The sequence below is a fragment of the Lissotriton helveticus genome, chromosome 4_1 (genome assembly GCF_964261635.1).
Source record: "Lissotriton helveticus chromosome 4_1, aLisHel1.1, whole genome shotgun sequence".
Classification (NCBI taxonomy): Eukaryota; Metazoa; Chordata; class Amphibia; order Caudata; family Salamandridae; genus Lissotriton; species Lissotriton helveticus.
Genome location: NC_136063.1, coordinates 1,664,165,221 through 1,664,187,897, shown reverse-complemented (window position 1 = coordinate 1,664,187,897; position 22,677 = coordinate 1,664,165,221). Strand labels below are relative to the sequence as shown.

The 22,677-nt window shown below is 41.8% G+C and overlaps 1 protein-coding gene across 4 annotated transcripts in view; it reads left to right on the top strand.

The window, feature by feature from the left end:
- The window catches only part of LOC144829313 (rho GTPase-activating protein 6-like), a 940,021-nt gene that overhangs the window by 289,741 nt on the left and 627,603 nt on the right, over positions 1-22,677 (top strand). For 3 of the 4 annotated variants that reach the window (XM_078688348.1, XM_078688349.1, XM_078688347.1), the window contains exon 2: positions 1,441-1,518. The exons of the other annotated variant lie outside the window; for it this stretch is intronic. In XM_078688348.1, the coding sequence (XP_078544474.1) occupies positions 1,441-1,518 (78 nt within the window). The remainder of the gene's footprint in view (positions 1-1,440; positions 1,519-22,677) is intronic. 4 annotated transcript variants of the gene reach the window in all.

Sequence of the window (22,677 nt, the reverse complement as noted above, 5' to 3'; positions counted from 1 at the left end):
ATGAAGTTTGCTTAATGATGGCATTTTGCTTCTTTCATAGGGCATTCTTGGTGTTCTTTTCGATCACTGTATACTGTGATGCTACAGTAATTTGGCCTTTATTTCTAACTACCTTCCATCATTACATGAAAACTAAATATATAATAATGGAGAACCTATTCAATAAAACATCCTATAAACCATTTGTGCGGGAAAAGGAATTGTAATTGTGCAAGTCCTAAAATGTTTCTGTTTTATAGTTTTACTCGAGCAATTACTGTTATTCGGCTTTTACTGGTGACATATTTCTGTCTGCAGGGCTCTAATGAATCCAAATATCTTTTCAGTCCTATTTCTGCAGCATGTGATATCCATTTAAATGTATGCAACAGTTCTCGTTTCATAATGTTTAATACACCTTGAAGCATCAATCATCCTTCATTCTTGCAATTCCATGCCAATTAAATGCTGGGCTGGTTCCCATTTTAGTTTAGCAGCCATGCTATCACAAGTCTTGCATTAATGGTGCAACAAGGCTACTGCCCTTTTGGACTTCAAGAACCTATATGCACTCATTTCCAAAGGTATTTTCTGTACAATATGCTATGAAAAACTACACCAAAGCATGGTTTGTGCATTCCTTTGCACCTTAAGGTGATCACCAAACCACAACTGGACTGGTACTTTGTTTTCTTTTAAAACGGTTGCACTTAAAATTAACAGACTACAGAGGAACATAAAAACTGGGCAAACTACTCACACCAGAACTCTGTATTAATCTGTCTCATCATAACTATGGAGCACTGCTCGTTTGAAGGGCGACATTTTATGTATTTATCAATATTTTTACAGTGTTACACAAACCTGGTTTGGGATCAATGGATCACTCTACATAGTAACAGCAGTAACATAGGAAATAGGTCACAGAAAGTGAGAGAAGAAAAGGAGTGGCACAGCTTATTATAGTTGGAAGTATCAGCAGTGAGCAGTGCTGCAAGTGGCCACCTAACAAATCCCTTGGGCTTTGAAGATTTTTTTTTTAGCAAAGTAAGCTGCATAGGAAGTGATGTCAATGATCTGTATATCCATATGAATCACAAGGCATCTCAAAATCCAAGATATATCTACAGCATCAACATAGACTTTTTTTTAACAGAGCATAGACAACCTAGTTTGCCATCTCAATCTGGCTAATGCACCACAAAGGTTAAAAGCAGAGACTGTGAAAGAGGACAGCATGAGGAATGACACAGCATGGAAAGAGGGCAGGAGTCACTAGGCACATGTGGTATGTTGGCATTTGCAGCAGTTCAATTCAAAACAGTCTATTTTTATATAATATCACAGTGCTTTACAGTAGATTTTCCTCATGCTTTAAATGCAATATCTCAAGCTTCTACATATCGCCTGCTATTTGCACACGCCTCCTGCTTCTTTGACATTCCATTTTTGGGTTTCTAGGACATTGGGAAGCAGAAGAATGGAGTCTCTGGGCACCGTCTTCCGCTGGATCTGTTGGAGAGCATAGCAGGTCAACAGGTATCATCTGAATTGTTTTGGAAGTTTAACGAAGATGGGTTTGGATGCAGTGAAAAGGCAATGTTTTTTTAGGTTTTGATAAGAGAGGAGGAGACCCCACAGAGGATGTTGAAAGAAGACACCAGACACTTGTTATGCTATAGTGACAATACAGAAGTGAATAACAAAACTGTATGCATGTTGCTATATTGTCAGTGGCCAAACAGACCTTCTTCTTTGCGTAAAAAGAAAAAAAGATCCTTCAAGCTCTGCGCCTCAACCTGCTGGCACACCCTTCCAGTCTCTAGAACCTACTTACTTTGCACTTCCTAGAAATGAAGGAGTCAGGAGAACTGACCAGATTAATCTGGTTCTGGGCTTGATCCAATGTACTCCTAACCAATAATTCGATCTGGCTAGTCAGCCTTGACCAACAGTAATTATACAAAACAGTGTTGAATGGAATGCTTGAATTAATGTCAGCCACTGGTATTTAGTCTGGATGCATCCCAACCCATAATTTATTTGCACACTATGCCTCCTCAGTTTGGACACACCTATATGCAAATCAGTCCTGACTCTGCTCCAATAGGAACAGTCCAGCCCAAACTGCCAAGCCAGATCTTTTCTAAACTGGAACAAAAGCAACTTGGGACCGGTTTCACCCCTACAACTTGGTTCCATTGATACAGTGTTCATAAAACCCGCGTCTGGGCATACCCATCCACTTAGGGTGATACAGTAAGTTTACAAAACAGTGATGGATGGAATGCTTGAATTTATCATAGACCCTGGTAATCGCTCTGGCCGCATCCCAATCTATTAATTTTTTGCACACCATGCCAATTCAGTTTCTAGCCATCTATATATGCAAATCAGCCTTGACTCTGCTCCAATTCGAACAATCCAGCCCGAACTGCCAAGTCAGGGCCTCCCTGAAGCAGAACACAAGCAACTTAAGACCGGTTATGCCCTAGTTAAGAGCTCATCAGCCGGGTACAGCTTGGTTCTAGTGACACGGTGTGCATGGGTCCTACGTCTGGGCATACCCAACCTATTTAGGGTGGTACAATAAGTGTACAAAACTGTGATGGATGGAATGCTTGAATTTATAACCGACACTCGTAATCGCTTTGGCCGCATCCCAATCTATCAATATTTTGCACACCATGTCATCTCAGTTTCGCCCCAGCTGTATGTAAATCTGTCATGGCACAGCTCCAATAGGAACAGTCCAGCCCAAATTGCCAAGCCAGGACCTTCCCAAACTGGAACACAGGCAGCCTAGGACAGGTTTCGCCCTAGTTGATCCACAAACAGGCATTCTTTGTGGGATCACATTAACTGAGCCCCCAAGATGAAAACCACGGAGAGACGTGTTCCAATGTGAACCAGTGACCTGCTTGTTACCTCTTGCTCAAGTGACAAAATGCACATTCTGCCAGATGCCCAACACGAGAAGAGACCAGCACCAGGCAATATATCAATAGGTTTCATCAGCCATCTTGATTTTGTGGGAAAAGCAGCAGTTCTTGAGAGTAAATCAACACAATGTGTTTTGAATCTTTTTTGTGGACAGTTGCACTCACAAGAAGAGGACTAAAGAGATGTATTTATTGGGTATATAATGTATTTTGTGTATTGTCAGTCATTGGGTATATATTGTGTTTTGGTATTGCCAGTCATGGCTTGTCTCCTGAAGCCCTACACTACTGATCTTTGGTAATGCTTCATGGGAAAGAAGGGAGACAGGTGAAAATTCAGAGCATAGAACTGCAGATGCGTTTACAATGGAGAAATGGATGTTTTCTGCTTTGGTGATATGAGTTAATTGAGCTTCACTATGACATGCTATGACACTCTTGGAATCCCTCTTTGGAAATAGGTGTTGCTGTACATCCAGAATTGTATATTTTTTTCTACTAACACAATGAAACAGTCCTTGTGCCTGCCTTTTTACAGAAACAAACATCTTTTTGTGCCACAAATGTCTCAAGATCTACAAACCTGAAGCATGTGGAAGTTACCAGTTTTACCATTATGTGTCCTGGTTTTCACCATGGTCTTTTCACCGAAGATGAGCATTGGCTTGGCAATGGCTGGTCTTTTGGCTTCCTCGGTATTTGTGGTTGGTGCCACTGTCAGACCTACTTGCAGTGTCTCCCAACTCTGGTTCATGAAGAGCTGGGAGGTGGTAGGCTTAAAAGAATATGTGAACAAAATCGATCCTATCCACGAGGCATGGCAGCATGGACTTGAAGAGGGGGAAAGTGATGTATAGGTGAGCTATCTGAGGAAATGTATTGGAAAGGGGGCATAAGAGAGGTGATAAAAGACAGAAATTAAACCTTTTTTCTTGATATTGGTGGGTGATATGTAAAGGAGCTGCTGATTAGAATGAGTTGTGGTTTTTTTCTATATCAAAAGGGCTAAAAAGCATTAGGAAGAGTGTTATAAAACAGTAAGTATTTCATATTTGAAGAGAGTTTTGCAAATGACAGGGAGGTGGAGATGACTGTTGGAGAGATCAATAATAAATATTTCAGTGTTTCCTTACTTCCAAGCTTCTACTCTTTGCAACAAGAGCTTTCTTGTCTTTCATATTCAAGGGATGTTTGGAGACGCATCAAAGAGAACAACACCGTTACTAAATGTGGAGCTGATTACGACTTTGGCGGTGCGGTGCCGGGGCCGCACTGCTAAAGTCGTGGTCGGGCCTCCCACCATATTTGGAGTTTCCTCCTGTCTGGCGGGCATTTTTTGGGGCGGTCCCATAGTGGTGCCTCTACAAATGTGCTCCACAATGGGAATACCAAAGACAGTTCCTGCACGGCATGGAATGAGAAGTCCATGCCGTGCAGGAACTGGGGTGCATGCACACAGGCGGTACTGCCAAGCACATTGATGCCTCCTGACTGGCGCAACACCGCCGGTCAACAGCGGTTCCCTGGCGGATGCGAGAGGGCAATGGTAGTCAGACCACCTTCACCGTAATAGGATGGTGGGGAGACCGCTGCTGCCACGCCCTCACTAGCAGACCGCCTAACTCGTAATTGAGCCCTAAGTGTTTTACATGGCAAGGCATCAAGTTTCTCACACACAACTTAAGGTCTGTACACTGAGATGTGTGTCTTTATTTTCACTCATACTCTTTGAACAGCTCTCTAGGAGACAATTAGTTTTGCAGATTATTTGCAGTCAACAACTTTATCTACACCATGCAAAATATAATAGTGGTTCCCACTTTGAAGCATGACCTACATGTTTACAGCTTTGATATTACCATCTAGAGACGAATAGTTATTCTAGTTTATACTTTAAAAAAGTGTTTTAATCAGTTAAACAAATGAAAAAATCAGACTTTCAGAAAAACAGTGTCTCAGCACTCATTTTTTTAATACGTCTATCTGATTAAAAATGAAAGCTCAAAACATGCATAGTCACATACTTATAAATAGTGCCTAGCACCAGCTAATATATATTACATATAGTAAGCTAATATGGGACAAATCTGAATATTTTTTTAGATTGGTCTTCAAAATGAACTACACTGCCAACATTAGGCAGTCACGTCGATGCATGGATGTATTCTGTAGAAATGTACTTCTTATATGCTTAACTGATAATCTCTGATGACCTTTTATGGAGCGCCTACAAGATTTTCATGCATTATTTAGAATACAAGTCTTTTGATGTTACTCAGATCAACTTTGATTGCCCAATCCCATTCATCTTTAGAAGGATAGTCCTCCCTCTCTGTCATTGTCACTTTGGAATCTTGATAATTGCCTACTGGTGCAATTATTCGTCATATATATTATTTATGTAGGGCTTTCAGTTAGCTTTGCCTTTTTTTATGCCTTTTTTATGACCTACGGGTTGATTTTCGAGTGGTGCTTCTGATACATGTGATTGTTTCTGCTGTGGTAACATAATTACAGTTTGTTTTTCACAAGATTATACATGTTACCCGCCTAGAGATCTGGATAATCAATTGTGAAACTTACATGTTGTTTCATGTCAAGCTATTTTATTTTCTTGAACACTGTGATCACGTGGACGAATTTGTGACTGCCCTCTGCTGTCCTAGCTATATAATTTTGTCATTTTCTGTAAGAGAGTACTGTTATTTGGTCAATAGTTAACTCCTTCGATGCTGATGACGGAACTGCTCCATCATCAGCTGCGGTGGCGCTGTGCTGATGACGGAGCCGTTCCGTCATGGCCCGCTCGGCACGCCTGCGCGGCGCAGATTCCGCGCCTGCACTGAGCGTTCTATTGAGCGGGGCGGGCCATGACGGAACCGCTCCGTCATCCGCACATCTCAACCGCGGCTGGTGACGGAGCGGTTCCGTCACCAGCATGCGGCCGCCCCGCCCCCTTAGCGCTGTGGCGGAATAGCCGCCGCAGCGAAGGAGTTAAGGGAGAGTTAGGTTTGTTCATATTATTGTTGATCCCACAGTCGCTTCATTTCATTTCGTAGGGTTTGCTAAGATGTGAAGAGTCTTATGTAGATTTTACCATTTTTAGTGATTCGACTAATATATTGATGGAATACCAGTTTGGAGTTCAATAGTATTCCGTATTTTTTTCGTAAAGAATGAACCTGTTCTTTGTGAGCTATTGCCCTGATAACTTTAATTGTTTTACTGGACATTCATTTTTCCTGGCACAACTTAACTTTTGGCTTAATAGATGGCCTGTGAATTTTTTTTGAAAGTCTCTTTGCTGTGAGATATGTAAGCATTGATTATTCAAGAAACTACACATTTTCTCACAAGTTATTTGGTCCATATTTGATTTTTATGCATTGTATTGTTGCATTTATGTAGTGCTTAAACGATCCACCCTATTGTGTGGTGCCATGTGAATACAGAATTATAGACACGAAGATTAAATGTGATTGTTATTATTTTTTTTGTTTTTAAATCAAAATGCATCAAATGTGTAGCTTAAAGTAACTGGAAATCTTGTTGAAAGTTATGAGTACTATTCGTGGAGAGTGATAACTTTGAGACTGTTTAATGGACAAAGAGAAGTATGTGCACCTTTATTGTGGCAAATTTTACAAAACCGTTTACTAGACCGTGCCTTGGCAGCGTGCATGAGCTGTCTGCAAGACCTGCTGCAATCAATAAAATGACACTATTCCCGCCTCCTGATTCCGATTGGCTCATCCCAGCGTTGCTCTTCTTTGCTGCTTCCTGTCTCATTCCCGCAACCGATAGCTCACTTCCTCTCTCAACGCTCAGGAGCATTGGTGAAGTACAGTGTACTTGTGCTTGCCTTTTTATCTCCTGTTTGTGAGTACTTTTTTATCTTTATTGATGATTTTGGTCCGTCGATTTTTCTGCCCATCGCTGCTTGTTTTCAATGTTGCAATGTTGCCCTCCACACACATGCAGTGTTTCCCTGGTTTCTTTCCGGTATTGCTGCTTCCACCCACCCACCACTCTCCTACAAAAACGCAGTGTTTCCCTTATTAAAGATTCCCCCGACGCAAATGCTGCGTTATAATGCGCTGAACTCTCAGCACACACGGAGTGAGCCCGTTTGACAACAATTCCGCTGTGAACCTTGCCTCAGCTTCTGTCCACTGTTTTTAAAAAAGGTTTCTTTAGGCCAACCCTTCTTCCGCACTCCCACCACCCTTCCACTCAAGCGCATGTCCCTGGTTGCTTTCTCCGTCGATGCTTCTGCCCTCCCACCACCCTCCGGCACACCGATTTAACAAAGTGCAACTCAATTAGTGGCAAAGTCACGCTCTATTGTGGCAATAAAAGCAGGGTGTCAAAGAACAGAGGTGGTGGCAGCCCACCATGCCCCGTTCTTAACACCCTGCGCCATATGTGGCCACATTTAGCAAAAAATTTGAATGTCTCAGCCGCCACAGTTCAATTCATTTCACACAAAAATGCAAGATCTGTGCAGTGCATTCTTTAACCCAACTGACATTTTCAAATCAAAGCCCCCTCTCTCAAGGTGAAGCTCGGGGGCTAATAAGTAGGTCTGCTGTAATACAAACAAACTTTCCCCCTGCGTGTAAATACTTCACAGAAGCAGCCAAATGCCACATGCGATGGCAACACGCAGCTGTCACCATGCATGAAAATAAGTTTAAAAAAAAAAGCAAATTCAGTGGGCCTGAAAACATCCACATTCACTTTCTGAGGCAAACAGCTTGCCCTCTACGGATTACTTCCTTATTTCACTGTTCACTCTTATCTTTCACTCTTCACTGTCACTCAGGGGCTGTGTAGCACTAGCTACACTGCACCATGTGTGAGCTCTGCCAGCTGCAGGTGAACCATCGCGGTGTCCATCAAAGGGGGTGTCTGGGAAGAACATAAATACTCTTTTCATTCTTGTTTTCCACTTTTTTTCCTACCTTGTTCACTTCACTAATAAAACACTAGCCGCCCCACCAAATCACCACGCCGCTTCCCGTATCTTCCACAACTCTCCTACATACCATTTAACTCCCCTTACACATACACTCATGCGCACATCTAAAATAACACACCGACCACCTAAATAATATCCCTTTCCTTAAATCCACTTTCTTGGCATCCCATAAGTAAAAAAACATTGTCATTTACAATGTTAAGAGGTCCAACTCCAACAGCCCTATTGCATTTTCAATGCAAATTCCTTGCACTGGAAATCTTGCATGGTCTGCAAACTTCCTTCTGCGCCGTGGTTTTACTGACATCATTTCTAGTGTTAAATGAAATAAAAATTATTGTGCTCGCGGTTAAGTATTAATAACATTGTTTTTATGCGACCAAAGCCGCAGTGCACTTTCAGCACCTCGCAGTGCATGGTCTGTCAACTTAACTCCCCTCTGCACCATGGTTTTACTGACATCATTTCTAGTGTTAAATGCAATGAAAATTAATTGTGCTCGCTGTTACCTATTAACAGCATTGTTTTTATGTGTCTACAATAGCCACGGTGCACTTTCAGCACCTCGCATTTATATGTAAATATGGGATTTCCTGATCACAACATTTAATGAGAAGAAGCATTGAGGTATTTCAGAAAGTAGTGATACGCTATTTGCTTAATCAGATACAAACAATACCATGAATTAAAAAACGGATTCAGGGTTTCGTGTATTGACAGTGGTTTAATTGGCTGTGGACAGCTTTACGCATATTATATATTTTCTCACAGAGTCAGTTTTGTTGGTGCGAATAAAGTGCTGTGCTCTGTTATCCATCTAGATAATACGAGTTCAAATGAAATTACCCAATTTTACATGGCCCTCATGCTAAACAGCCCACTCTATGCTTACACCTATAGCTGCCTGCAGTCACCGGCCTTGCCCGTACACACTCTTCTGCACCCTGCAGAACTTACCTAGCCCCTGCCACAACCTATAACCTCTCACACCTACACAACCTTCTGGCACGCCTTACATCACCTCTTCCACACCATACACATCCATCAGACATGCTCTGTAAACCTTCATCTGCACCCTTTCTACCCTCAGCCATTCCTGCACATTCTCAGCCATCTGCAGCAGCCCCAGGCAACATTGCATGCATGACCCACATTGTGCTCATTCTCAATAAAGCTCTGCACATCCTATTTCACACTGTGCTTCATTGGCCACTCTCAGCCTATGCTGTATTAATGCTCTGCATGCCTCTGCTACTGCCAAGTTGTGCAGGGCCTTCGCTACATTTTCACCCCTTTGGCCATTCCCTACCAAATATGATCTGCCCAAGCTCTATGCACAGTTAATCTCCTTTTTTTCCACGTGAGAGTAAGTTATTTGAAGAGTGGGTGTATAAATGAGTGTCTGCTTGTATCAGTGATTGTATAAGACAGTAAGTATGTGTTAGTATCTGCATAAAAAAATGATGTGGTGTGTGTATAAATAACTCAGTTGGTGTGTACAACTGCATACATGAGTAAATGAGTATGTAATTACTTTGCATGTCTGACTAGGTGTGTGAGTACCTCTATGGATGAGTGGTAGAGTGTGACTGTATGTATAGGTGTATGAGTACATATTATAGTAATGTATTGATGAGTAACTACATGTATAAGTCACTGGATGTGTTTATAGACCTAGGAAATAGTGGTATGTAGTATCTGCCATTGTTGTGTGTATGGTTTAAAAAATAGTAGTCTGTATTTTAGAGTGGGTGCATCAAAGTTTATATTAAAACATCAGTACGAACCTCCAAGTACACTTTGTGAATTGTTACACAGTTTTCAACACATCTCACACTCAAGGTCTGGCACACTTTTTTAACACGGTCTCCTACAGCCTTCTACCAAGCTTTCAAAATGTTTTTCTTTTAAAACCAGACTTCATTAATTCGATCATCTCTGGAATAACAGGAACAGTCCCCATAATTCTCGCTCTCTTTGCGGCCATCCTACTACTAAATCTGCTTGTAAAAAATAGCTACACTCCCTGTGGTAACCACTATGTCCAACAGAAAATGCCTCTACGCCAAGCTACATCAATACTGGTAAAAAATGGAAAAACGTTTTGGCTACCTGCCTCTATCTATTATCGGAACCAGCTAAAACATAACATATTATTTACACATATGCAATATGCGTACAGACATCTTTTCATTGCAAAACTTGCCCATTCGACTGACGAATTGATCTATGCCTTGCCAACATCCCAATAATCTCTCCCGATATCCAGCAGATAATGCAGTATCTTGAAAACCATGAACGTGATTGTTCTGGCAGTGGAGCAATGGCGAATGCAATGCAAAAAGGTATTGTGGTGGAATGGGATTTCTGCGCAGCCGCGAAAGATCTCCTGAAACGCGCGACCTTTCACAACATCGCAGATTGAATGCCAATTCAAATTGCCGCTCCAACATTCGAGGAACATTACTGTCCCTTCGAGGATATGAATTGGATCACTTTGCTTTTCTCACACGATGACAACAATAGCCTCTTGGAACTTTACGCATCTCAAGCCACTGAATAACTTCTGGACTGCAATCTCCAAGACTTGTAAGAAACTCACGTTATTCTTGGATGGATTATTTCCATCTTTTTGACTTTTTCCTTTACATTTTTTATAATACACTTCAATTCTACTACTTTGATATAATAACTTTCTAAGTATACTCAGACATTTGAACTCTGTCTTCATTATTGCCCCTTATGTCTCCACTCTAACCAGGGATGGGTGATGTATGACCTATGCAAATACGCTATTTACTTGCTAAATTAGCCTAAACCCAACACCCATTTAGAAACCACGTCTATTCTTTGTGCACTTTCCTCTCTGCCTGCCTGTTATCCACGAAGCCCTTTCACACAAACTTACCCATACCCAGCCTCTACTCACACCTGACCATAAAAATGAAAAAAGACGACTTTGTTTAGGAACTCGTTGGCACAGTGTGGTAATCGTATCCTACCTTTATTTTCATTATACAATTTAGTCATTCATGTCTAATAGCTATTGTTTATGTCGCATATGTTTATGTATTGTGGAATTCACTGATGCAGGAGCTTCGGTTTGAATACAGCAGAAGCGGTTGGAGTTTCTCAGCTCGATGCCTTAGCTCTCTACACAAGAATGTTTTTTTGAAACAGCTCAAGACAATAATGAATGGTTTGACTAGAAAATTACCGAATGTGCTTCTCAGAAGCGCAATGTTTCTATTCCTCCTCAAAGTTCCAATGTGGGTAGAACTAGTACCAATTCTGACACACACCACATTGAATCTACTATACAACACATTGCTGACTGTCTTACTGTTGATAATTTTGTGTTACAAAAAAGCAGTACCAGAGTACCTAAAAAATTGATGACATTTTGAAATTTCTTTTTTTTCTTCTTTCTTTTCTTAAAGGATACATGTGGTAATCGTATCCTACCTTTATTTTCCTTATAGAATTTAGAGTCATTCAAGTCTAATAGGTATTATCTATGTCACATGGAACTGTAACATGTAATATGGAATTCATTGATGCAGAAGCTTACATTTGAATACAGCAGAAGTGGTTCAAGTTTGCATCAGCTGTATGCCCTAGCTGCACCTGTGGGTCCAATTATGGTACTTAAATAAAGACACTTTCTATATAATTTTCAAACTCCATCCCTTTATTACACACAGCCACTTTCTTACACACACCTCATTTCACCATTTGTCTTCTGTGGCATTGCAACATTCTGCATTATATTCTTCACAATTATTTCTTTATTCCTGCTTGCTAAAACACTGCATTCGAGTCTTCATTGATGCAGAAGCTTACATTTGAATACAGCAGAAGTGGTTCAAGTTTGCATCAGCTGGATGCCCTAGCTGCACCAGTGGGTCCAATTATGGTACTTAAATAAAGACACTTTCTATATAATTTTCAAACTCCATCCCTTTATTACACACAGCCACTTTCTTACACACACCTCATTTCACCATTTGTCTTCTGTGGCATTGCAACATTCTGCATTATATTCTTCACAATTATTTCTTTATTCCTGCTTGCTAAAACACTGCATTTGAGTCTTCAGACTGGTAGGGGTGAGTAGTTCGCTTCTCACTCCCTGTATATTATAAACGCATACTAACACTACTTACACAGGTATGCTACAGTGGCCAGTATCCTACAGCGCCCACAGCACATCACTTTACTGAAATCCGCTCACGACTTAGACTCACAGTTTCATCCCGAGTCTTCAGACCAATACCAGTGAGTAGTTTGCTTCCCACTCCTGCTATACTCTAAACGCATATTAACCCCACTTGCACACCTATGCTACAGCGGCCAGTATGCTACAGCGCTCAGAGCACATCAGTTTACAGCACTCAGCTCACAGTTTAGGCACACAGTTTCGTCCCCGAGTTTACCGGTACCTCACCTCAGCACCATCCCACTCTAGGCAAAACAGCACTTTCACAACGGTAAGGGTAAATAGTTTTGTTAGGCCAGTGTGCTACAGAGCACTCCGCTCACAGTTTAGGCACACGCTTTCATCCCCAAGTTTACCGATCCCTCACCTCAACAACATCTCACAGTGCGCAAAACAGCACTTTCACACCGGTACGCGTTAATACTTTGCTTCGGCCAGTTGGCTATTACGCCTAGAGCATATCTGTTTACAGCACTCAGCTCATGGTTTAGATGCACACTTTCATCCCCGAGGGTACCGGCACCCCACATCAGCACCATCTCACAGTGAGCAAAACAGCACTTTCACACTGGTAGGGGTAAATACTTTGCTTCGGCCAGTATGCTACAGCACCCACAGCACATCAGTTTACAGCACTCTGCTCACAGTTTGGTCACACGCTTTCATCCCTGATAGGAGTAAATACTTAGCCTCGGCCAGTATACTACAGCGCCCAGAGCACATAATTTGACAGCACTCAGTTCACGGTTTAGACGCCCGCTATCATCCCAGAGTGTACTGGCACCTCATTTCCGCACCATCTCACAGTGGGCACAACAGCACTTTCACACCGGTAGGGGTAAATACTTTGCTTCGGCCAGTATGCTACAGCACCCTCAGCACATCAGTTTACAGCACTCAGCTCATGGTTTAGACGCACGCTTTCATCCCTGAGTGTACCGGCACCTCCACTCAGCACCATCTCACAGTGGGCAAAACAGCACTTTCACACTGGTAGGGGTAAATACTTTGCTTCGGCCAGTATGCTACAGCGCCCACAGCACATCAGTTTACAGCACTCCGCTCACACGCTTTCATCCCTGATAGGAGTAAATACTTCGCTTCGGCCAGTATACTACAGCGCCCAAAGCACATAATTTTACAGCATTCAGTTCACGGTTTAGACGCACGCTTTCATCCCGAGTGTACCAGCACCTCACCTCCGCACCATCTCACAGTGGGCACAACAGCACTTTCACACCGGTAGTGGTAAATACTTTGCTTCGGCCAGTATGCTACAGCGCCCACAGCACATTAGTTTACAGCCCTCAGCTCACAGTTTAAGTACATGCTTTTATCCCCGAGTTTACCAGTACCTCACCTCAGCACCATCTCACTCTAGGCAAAATAGCACTTTCACACCTGTAGGGCTAAATACTTCGCTTCGGCCAGTATGCTACAGCGCCCACAGCACATCAGTTTACAGCATTCTACTCACGGTTTAGGCACACACTTTCATCCCTGAGTTTACCAGCACCTCACCTCACCACCATCTCACTCTGGGCAAACCAGCACTTTCCCACCGGTAAGGGTAAATACTTCGCTTCGGCCAGTAGGCTATTGCGCCTAGAGCATATCAGTTTACAGCACTCAGCTCATGGTTTAGATGCACACTTTCATCCGCGAGGGTACCGGCACCTCACCTCAGCACCATCTCACAGTGAGCAAAACAGCACTTTCACACTGGTAGGGGTAAATACTTCGCTTCGGCCAGTATGCTACAGCGCCCATAGCACATCAGTTTACAGCACTCAGCTCACAGTTTGGTTACACACTTTCATCCCTGATAGGAGTAAAAACTTTGCTTCGGCCAGTATGCTACAGCGCCCAGAGCACATTAGTTTACAGCACTCAGCTCACGGTTTAGGCGCACACTTTCATCCCTGAGTTTACCAGCACCTCACCTCACCACCATCTCACTCTGGGCAAAACAGCACTTTCACGCCGGTAAGGGTAAATACTTCGCTTCGGCCAGTAGGCTATTGCGCCTAGAGCATATCAGTTTACAGCACTCAGCTCACGGTTTAGGTGCACACTTTCATCCCTGAGTTTACCAGCACCTCACCTCACCACCATCTCACTCTGGGCAAAACAGCACTTTCACGCCGGTAAGGGTAAATAATTCGCTTCACACTCCCTCTATAGCACACCCTAACCACCCTACAGAGCTCACAGCGCTCCTACCCTCCTCTTTTCTCCTCTTTTCGCCCTTTTGTCCCCTTACTCACTTCAACGGAATCACAAAATGGCAGTCAACATTTCCTAGTTGCAACTTTTCGCACCGTTCCCAGCCAATAAGCAGCAAGCTCGTGCTCGTAACGCCTCAGCCAATCAGATGGCATAATTCTCAAATATCTATATCTGTAAATTTTGATATTTCTCAAAAACTACTAAACGACACCAAATAAACAAAAGCGTGCTTTCTAGACCAAGACCCTTCTCCCTGCCAAATTTAGGGTAATTCCGTTCACCTGTTCGACCTGTATCCTTGTCTAAACTTTCCTATGGAAATTAACATTGAGAAAGCACATTTTGGGACCCCCTTTTATCTCTGCTACCCCCTTGACAAATCACCCCCAAACATTCAACATAGGAGCTGATATGAACAAAGAATTTGTTTGAAAAATTTCATGAAGATTCATCATACGACGCCAAAGTTATAAGCAAAACAAAAAATGCTCTTCCTATGGAATCTTGGTCCTAACTATAACTACCTACTGGTGACCACCAGTAGGATATATATATATATATATATCTCCATCATCCTGGGTGGGATATTCTGTATGGTGATGTTCTCTGCTTCTTGCTGGTTTCAACTTATGCCACTTTTTGAGCTTCAGTTTTCTACAGAATTTAAAAACATCAATTTTACTGTCCACATAGTTCATAGGAACCGCTGGACAGAAGGATAGTCCCAGGCATAATGTTCTTTTGTCTTTATCACTGATTGCCTTTGTTGTTAAATTGACAATTGTTTGATTTATTATCATCTTCCATTACTGGTTCCTTCTGGAGAGTTTTTGTCTTCTTCCCACTTACTCCACAGGGTTCTCTTTTTTGTCTCCTTTGTCTGTTCCTCTTCCGCCTCTTCCTCTGGTACCCCTTCCTCTTCCTCTCCCCCTTCCTCTCGGTTCCGGGGAGTCTTCTCTCTGGTTCATTCCTGTAGTTGATCTGGTTGTCTTAAGTGTGGATGCCAAATAACCGGATTACGAAAGGCATAAAGTGCACTTATTGTTTATTTTATTTATATTTTATATTGTGCAACACGGACATTATTTCTCTCCAAATGGGCAAGCAAGACGTATTGGACTCTCATTACATTAGTAGTTTATTATGTTAGTATGGCGCCTAAGGTTACAGGCGAGTGTAATACTGATGCCTAAACTAAGTCTTATCACTATGTTCATTATTGTTGTAAACAGTATGTAATGCCCTGGTTTGTGGGACGCCGCTGTGTGAACAAGCCCTTCTGAGGGTAGAACGCGTCACGGCGGGTTTGTGAATTGAATACACCGCCCTAATTAGCTGCCAAACGCATGTGGGTATTGTCGTCAGGATTGAACTGAGAGCGCAAGTGGGATGCCGTTTTGTGTTGATATTTACTACCGGTTTTCTCCGCCGGTCTTGCGCCACCCCTCGAAGGCTAGAAATGCCGAATGGAGTTTCTTGGAAGGATATATAGATATAGATATAGAGTAATCAGCAAACATTGGCCCTGGAAAGCCAGATATACCAGCTTGCTTGCAGTTTTCTTTTTTACCTTTCACTTTTCAAAAAGCCAATGCTCATTTAACAAAGGCAAGCCTTTAATATTCTTTAGGGGACAAATGTTAGTAGTGAGGAAGTCCCTTCAGGTATCTATATTTGTGTGCAGCTATAAGTCACATTTAGGTTTCCCAGATGACTGCGTGGGCTGTGGTTGAGGCAAATGTGGTGAAGATCTGCAGAGTTGTACTTTTAGACATTCTGAAATGTTTACAAATCCTTTCCCGTACTTACCTGCACTTTTGAAAGTGCAACTGAATGAAGCAGGCAAAACAGGTCAGAGAATAAGGAATGAACGCAGGACACGCAAATGTTTCAATGGTGTGGAAAGGGAGTGGATATCTTACATGGGAAACATGTTTATGCAATGAAAAAAGTACAAAGGAAAAAAATGCAAAATGTAGCCAATTTCCTACAGCTTGACCTGCATATATTTTCCAATGCAGAGAGTCTAAACTTAAAAGCCAACCTAATGCTCACCAATAGCTGGATTCTCTTTTACGATCCCTGTTTGACAACAAATAAAACCCCACACTATGCTAGACCATATCTCAGCACCATACCTGCATACTCGTCCCTCCCTAACTGTTTACTTTGTTGATTAAGTTCTCTCTGTAAAACCCATTGCCTTCTATATATGATATACCATTTTGTGTTACCATGATTCAATGTATTATTTTAGGCCATTGCTACCAGCATGATACAGTTGTTTCTTACTTTGGTCCTTATGAGTTATGTATATTTTACGCGTGTACTTTTATTAAACAGGCAAAATCAATAAAATCTTTTGAAATGAAAAGGTTAAGTGTGATCAAAATCTGCTAGGGCACTTACAAAATAAAGGTGCGTGCATAGGCCTGGCTGCAAATGGTGTCCACAGGACTGGGGTGCACACATTCAGATACTTTTCGTGAGATTCAGGCCCTCCATCTTTGTGAGTTTGCCTGTACATACAAGTTGTACCTATAATTAGGGTGCACAAACCTCTTTTATGGTAAATACTCAATAAAAGCAATCCATATACCCATTACCCACTCTGCTGACTGTGATCAAGTTTTCACAATAATTGGATTTTTTTAAACTTCCTTTAGAAAACAGAGTGTAGATACTCTTGTTCTACACAATGCTATCTTCTGAGCCTTGTATAGTTTAAAAGGTCCCTGAATATCGTTATTCCTCCTGCTAACTTCACTCTTTAGTCCTTTGCTAGATTTATTCATGCATTTACATACCATGAGGAGCGTCTATTGCTTTCAAAAAAGCAATATTTACTGTTGCATATAGGAGATACTGCTTAACACCTCCGTGTCCTGATGGGAGAGGTGGAGATCTGGATTCAAGCATGACATTTATGACTAATATCCACACTGCGAGCGCGATGACCAGTGGACCGCTTTATGTGTGTGCTCTTCCGTGATAAATGATTGAAAGTGCATTAGATGCAATCAACTTTGTTTTCTACAGGCAGCTTAAGTGCCATAAGAGAACAATGGCTCAAGGCCAAAGTGGAAGGCTTTTGGCCATACTGGATGGGTAAAATTGCCTTGAATGATAAGCTCTTCATCTTGCAGTCACTCAGAGCCTTGTTAATCTCAGCTTTTCCATGGGTCTCTCATGAACACAACCCTCCAATAGACTCATAAGAGTAAATAATGGGATTTAAATCTAAATCATGGCAAATGTAAAACCCATGTTGGATGAAGGAGCCTGATTTTGATCACCGTCTCTCTCTGCTGGATTCTGCTAGTTTATGTGAAAACTTACAGACCTTATTTTGGCGGAATGTTCTAAGATCTAGTGAAGCTGCTTTGAACATGTATATTGACCAAATATATGTCGACACCCTTGCCTTTCTCATTCATTCATTCATTCTTTATATTTCAAGTGAAGATGTAAAGAAACATATTTACATCTTTTCCACTTTCATTAGTTTCCATCCATTACTGATTCATCGCCTCTTTCCCTATGTGTTGTTGTTCCCTACTTCCAAATTCTCTCTATTCATGTTAATCATTTCTATCCCATTTAATGTCTATCTACTCTCATTGAAATTCACTCATGGTTGGGGTTGCCTTTTGGAATTAATTCCGCTGTCATGTGTGGATGCTCTAATTATTGCATTCTCCCCATAGTGCCCGTTTTCATAAATGTATTGCAACCATCGGACCAGTCCAAATTGAGCACTCCTTCACCGAATCTGTTCGTGTGTAGTCTTTAGGAGCTTGTCTGAATCTTGATGACAAATGTACTGCCTGTTAAGGATACTGGTGTGCCACAACTGGACGAGTAAGTCCTGTCTTGCACTGTGAGCTTCTTCCCAATTCAGATCACAGAACATATTTTCACAAACAGTGATCCACCTAGTGCTACTTCTAACTTAATTGTTAATGTGTGCTATTTGTGATGCTTATTTGGCAGAAAGTGAACACTTCACTACTACAAGCGAGACAAACCTGCCAAGGCATTTCACATAGGTTACTGATCAAATCATCAAGTTGTAGAGATAAAAAAAAAAAACTTACAAACACCTCTCAGGGCTTCAGAAACTCTCGTGACAACCAGTTTGCAGTGGATCTAGAGATGTTTTCAGATCTATCAAAGTGCTGAGTCATCCATCCACCCTTCAGTGGATTCAGCAAATGGATAAAAAGTTGCCTACACAGTTGACAACAAATTGTGTAAAGCAGGCTTGTCAAATGTGCTTCCTCATTCTTCTATAGTTGAAATTCTGCTTTGATCTGATCTCCTACCAAGTAAATACACTAGCACCAACAAACATCTTACGGTGTGCATTCCACGCTTTATAAATACAAGCTTATATTGGATTGGATTTTCTGCCTTTAGTGGCACACTCGGCATCTACTACACTTGCAGACTGTTACTAAAGTGTGCCGGTTGTCTAAAATGAGTGCCTGTACTCAGCATCGGCTAACACCAGCACAAGTCAAGCTCTGTCAGATGGACCTGCACAATGCTGGTATGATGTGCAGCCTGTGCAGTGATCTGGTTGAGCCCACTGTTTGCATTCTTTCATTGCGATCTGTTTAGGGCTATCATGTTTGCCTCCAGATTTTCTACGCTGTTCATCCCCCGATCATATAAAAAATGCTTTATTTTATACTGACACTAGGTGTTGTAAATCAAGGCAAGAGAAAGGCATGAAAATGGATACAAAAACTACATTCTAGTCTTTTTATCGGCCTATGTCCTGTAGATGATTGCATATTTTCAGCAGTTTCTTTACTTAGTGAGAGGTCTCCCTCTTGGGGTGCATTAAGAGCCTTTCTCCACACAACTCGTTGAATGCTGAATTTCCTCTAAATAAAGGCATCATTCTTTTCATTTTTAGACATCTCGGGCAGGATTAACTGAACCACCAATTTGCAGGCAAAATACAAAAAAAATATGCTGCTGTAAAAATAGCGCCGACAACTGCAAAAAGAAACGGAGGAAAATAAAACCGTGTTGCATCATGAATTATAATGCTAAACAGTACTTTGTAACACATTAACCTAGCTTTCAAATAAGTAGTCCAGCCCATGTCTAGGGAAGGATTCATCTGCGTTCTAAATCCTTCGCACTGTAATTTCCAGTTTTACAGGTGCAATATTTCCTATAGTATCTATATTATCTCCTCACTTGCTCACTGATCGTTTTTTGCCCTTTAATGATTTATTACGTGGCCATCTTAATTTGCCTGTTGGCAGCTGCAGTGTCTAATCCGAAATGCTGATATGTCAGTATCTAATAGACGTCAATATGGTTATGATTCGACTATGGAAGATTGAGCAAAGCATAACTGCTTTCCTTCAATTTGCTTGTTGATTAGCATTTTTACTTTATTAATTATAGAACAGGCCGTGTGTTATGGTAGAGGGAGTCAACACAATGTATCCTTATATCACAAATTAGTCTTTCCTACTACAGTTAAATCTGGGAAAGTGTTACTTAATTAAATATTGATTTTGGTAAAAATTCGATTATTCCTTTTAATTTATGAAATATTCAGATTGTAAATGCTATGTATAACACTGGTTCACTGTTCTAGCAGCCAATACAATTTGTTTTATAGAATTACAGACCATAACAACAAGAGATTTGTCACTTGCAGTAAAATGAGCAATTTTTTAAAGCTGTAAGATCCATACTCACAGCATATTGGTACACGGCCGGATTTAGATTTTATGATTCAATATTTGCTGCTATTAATGAACTACAAGTGCACGATGATCATTGTTGAAGCGTCTGAAAATACCACTCACGTTCTTCAAATAGGTTCGTAAGCTTTTGTAAGGATAAATGTGCAACCTTTCTAATAGCATACAGAATTCTTAATGTAAGCGTGGCTTGTGGCACTCCACGTAACATGTTATGTCCGTTTACCCTTTAGTGTGCATACTATAATTCTAAGAATTATATTGCGTTAAATTCATCTCAATTTCATTTTGGAAATGACTTTTGCTGTTCCATCCTTTTCATTATATTGCAAAAGATTTTGCTTAAATATGTTATATTACTGCTTAAATTTGTTTGCTAGAGTGCTTTATAGATTCTCAGTGGTTTGAAATGCATGGGGCACTTCCGAGTTCAGGCAGTCCTCAACATTCCTCTCATCAGCCTGCCATGCTGTATTGTTGCTTCTGGTCTCTGCACTTTTGGGTGTCTGCCTCCTGTTTGAACTTCTTGTACTTGGATATCATACCTGTTGAAAAAGCTGACTTCCTTTCCTGGACATGCACTGTAATGAGCGGACCATTAACAGAGTAGTAGTTTGCAACATGAAGGCAAGTGCAGCAATGGGTTGTTAGTCAGTGTTCAATTCTACCTCGATGAGACCTTGCGCAATACACTTCTAGCCTAGACAGCTCTCTTGCCAGCTATGTGTGTGTATTATACCTTTATTCACTGGAAAAACGAACAAACCAGTGAAATTCAGCCGTTTTAGCTAGAGAGCTAACTAGAACTCACACCTCTGCTATGCACTGCTTATGTCCTCCCATATAACATCCCCCATGACCTGGGCAGTGACATTACAGATGACATCACTGATTACATCTAAAATGACATTACTGATGACATCAGCCAGTGACTGTGAGTGTTTTCTAAAATGTTTCTGTGTGTTAAATATACATACCAAGTTGTATTGGTGAATCGGTGCGGCACTAACTGTATAAGTGAGTGATTAAGTGTGTTAACAAATGTATGAGCGAGTGACTGGTTGTGTGAATGTTTGTATCTGTCTGTCACTGTGTGTCTAAGTGGCTGTATGGGTGTTTGAGTGGGTATCTGGGTTTCTGTATGGGTGAGTGATTGGTTGTCTGAGTACCTCTATGGGTGTCTGAGTGTGTGTGAGGGGGGTTGAGAGGGTGTGTGGCTGCCTGTATGGAGGAGTGAGTGGGTGAGTAAGTGGCTGTATGGGTTAGTGAGTGTATGGCTGTGTTGGTGAGTGAGTGCATGCGTTAGTGGAACCTGAGTGAGTAACTGGGTATGTGAAAGGCAGTATAGGTGAGTGATGGGGTATATGAGTGACTGTATGGGTGAGTGAGTGTGTGTAAGAGTCTGTATGGTTGAGTGCGTGCTTGTGTCACTGACTATATAGGTGAGTGAGTACGTGTTCGTATCTGTGTGAGTAAATGAGTTAGTGTGTGTGTAACGGAATGGAAGAGTAAGTGACTGTGTGATTCTGTGGATGGGTGAGTAGCTCAATGGGTGACGGACTCAGTGTGTGAATGGCAGTGCAGCTGTATGAGTGGATATGTCAATGGCTGTTTTATTCAGTTGGTGGGTGTAATAATGGCTGTATGAGTGAGTGAGTGGATGTGTGTTTTGATCTATGAATCAGTGAGTGGCTGTGTAAGTACTGGTATGGGTGTGTGAATGGGTTTCAGAATGGTAGTGTGGAAGTTCGTGTGGGTGTATGAAAGGTTTTATGGGGTGTGAGTGGGTGTATCAGTGAGTCTGGGGATGGTGTTATCAGTGAAGTCATTTGAGATGTCACCAGTGATGTCACTGACGATGTTATAAGTGATGCAAATATGTGAGATCATAAGCTGTGCATTGTGGGGCGCATGTTCTAGTTAACTCACTAACTATAACAGCTAAATTTCACTGGCTTTCTATGAGTGAAACCTGAGCTTTACTATAACGTCCATGTAACCTTTGTTTTTTTAGTCAGTTTCCAAGTTTTTTTAATACCATTTCCTAACTATAAAGGCCCTATAACCTTTGATTTGTTTCCCGTGAATTTCTATGTTTTTTTAAGTAGTGGTCATGTTTGCAGGGTTGTGGGAAAAGGGGTGGGACCTCAAACGAGCTCTCAGGAATCCCATGTGTTGGACTTGCAGGAGGTACCAGGAGAGCTTCTTGGCCCATAAGGTCCCTCAAGAGTAAAGTGGACTTCATCCCCCAACCAGTAGTGAGGCAAGAGCCGCTCTTGCACAGTGGTGGAGAAAGGGGGCATTGCCTCTAAAGACCTCTTAGCAATCCAGCTGTGTGGGACTTATTGGAGATAAAATGAGGGGTAGTTGGCCACCAAGGACGTTCTGCAGTCCCACACAGCAGGATTTTTTGAAGTTGACAGAGGCCACAACACCTTTCTCCACCACTCTGCAAACATGCCTCCTGGCACACTACAAGTTGGGGGATGAAGTCGCCTTGGCTCTTCACATGCCTTGGGGGACAACTACCCCTCCTATTGCCTCCAGGAAGTACCACACAGCTGGATTGCTAAGAGGATGTTGGAGGCCACACCT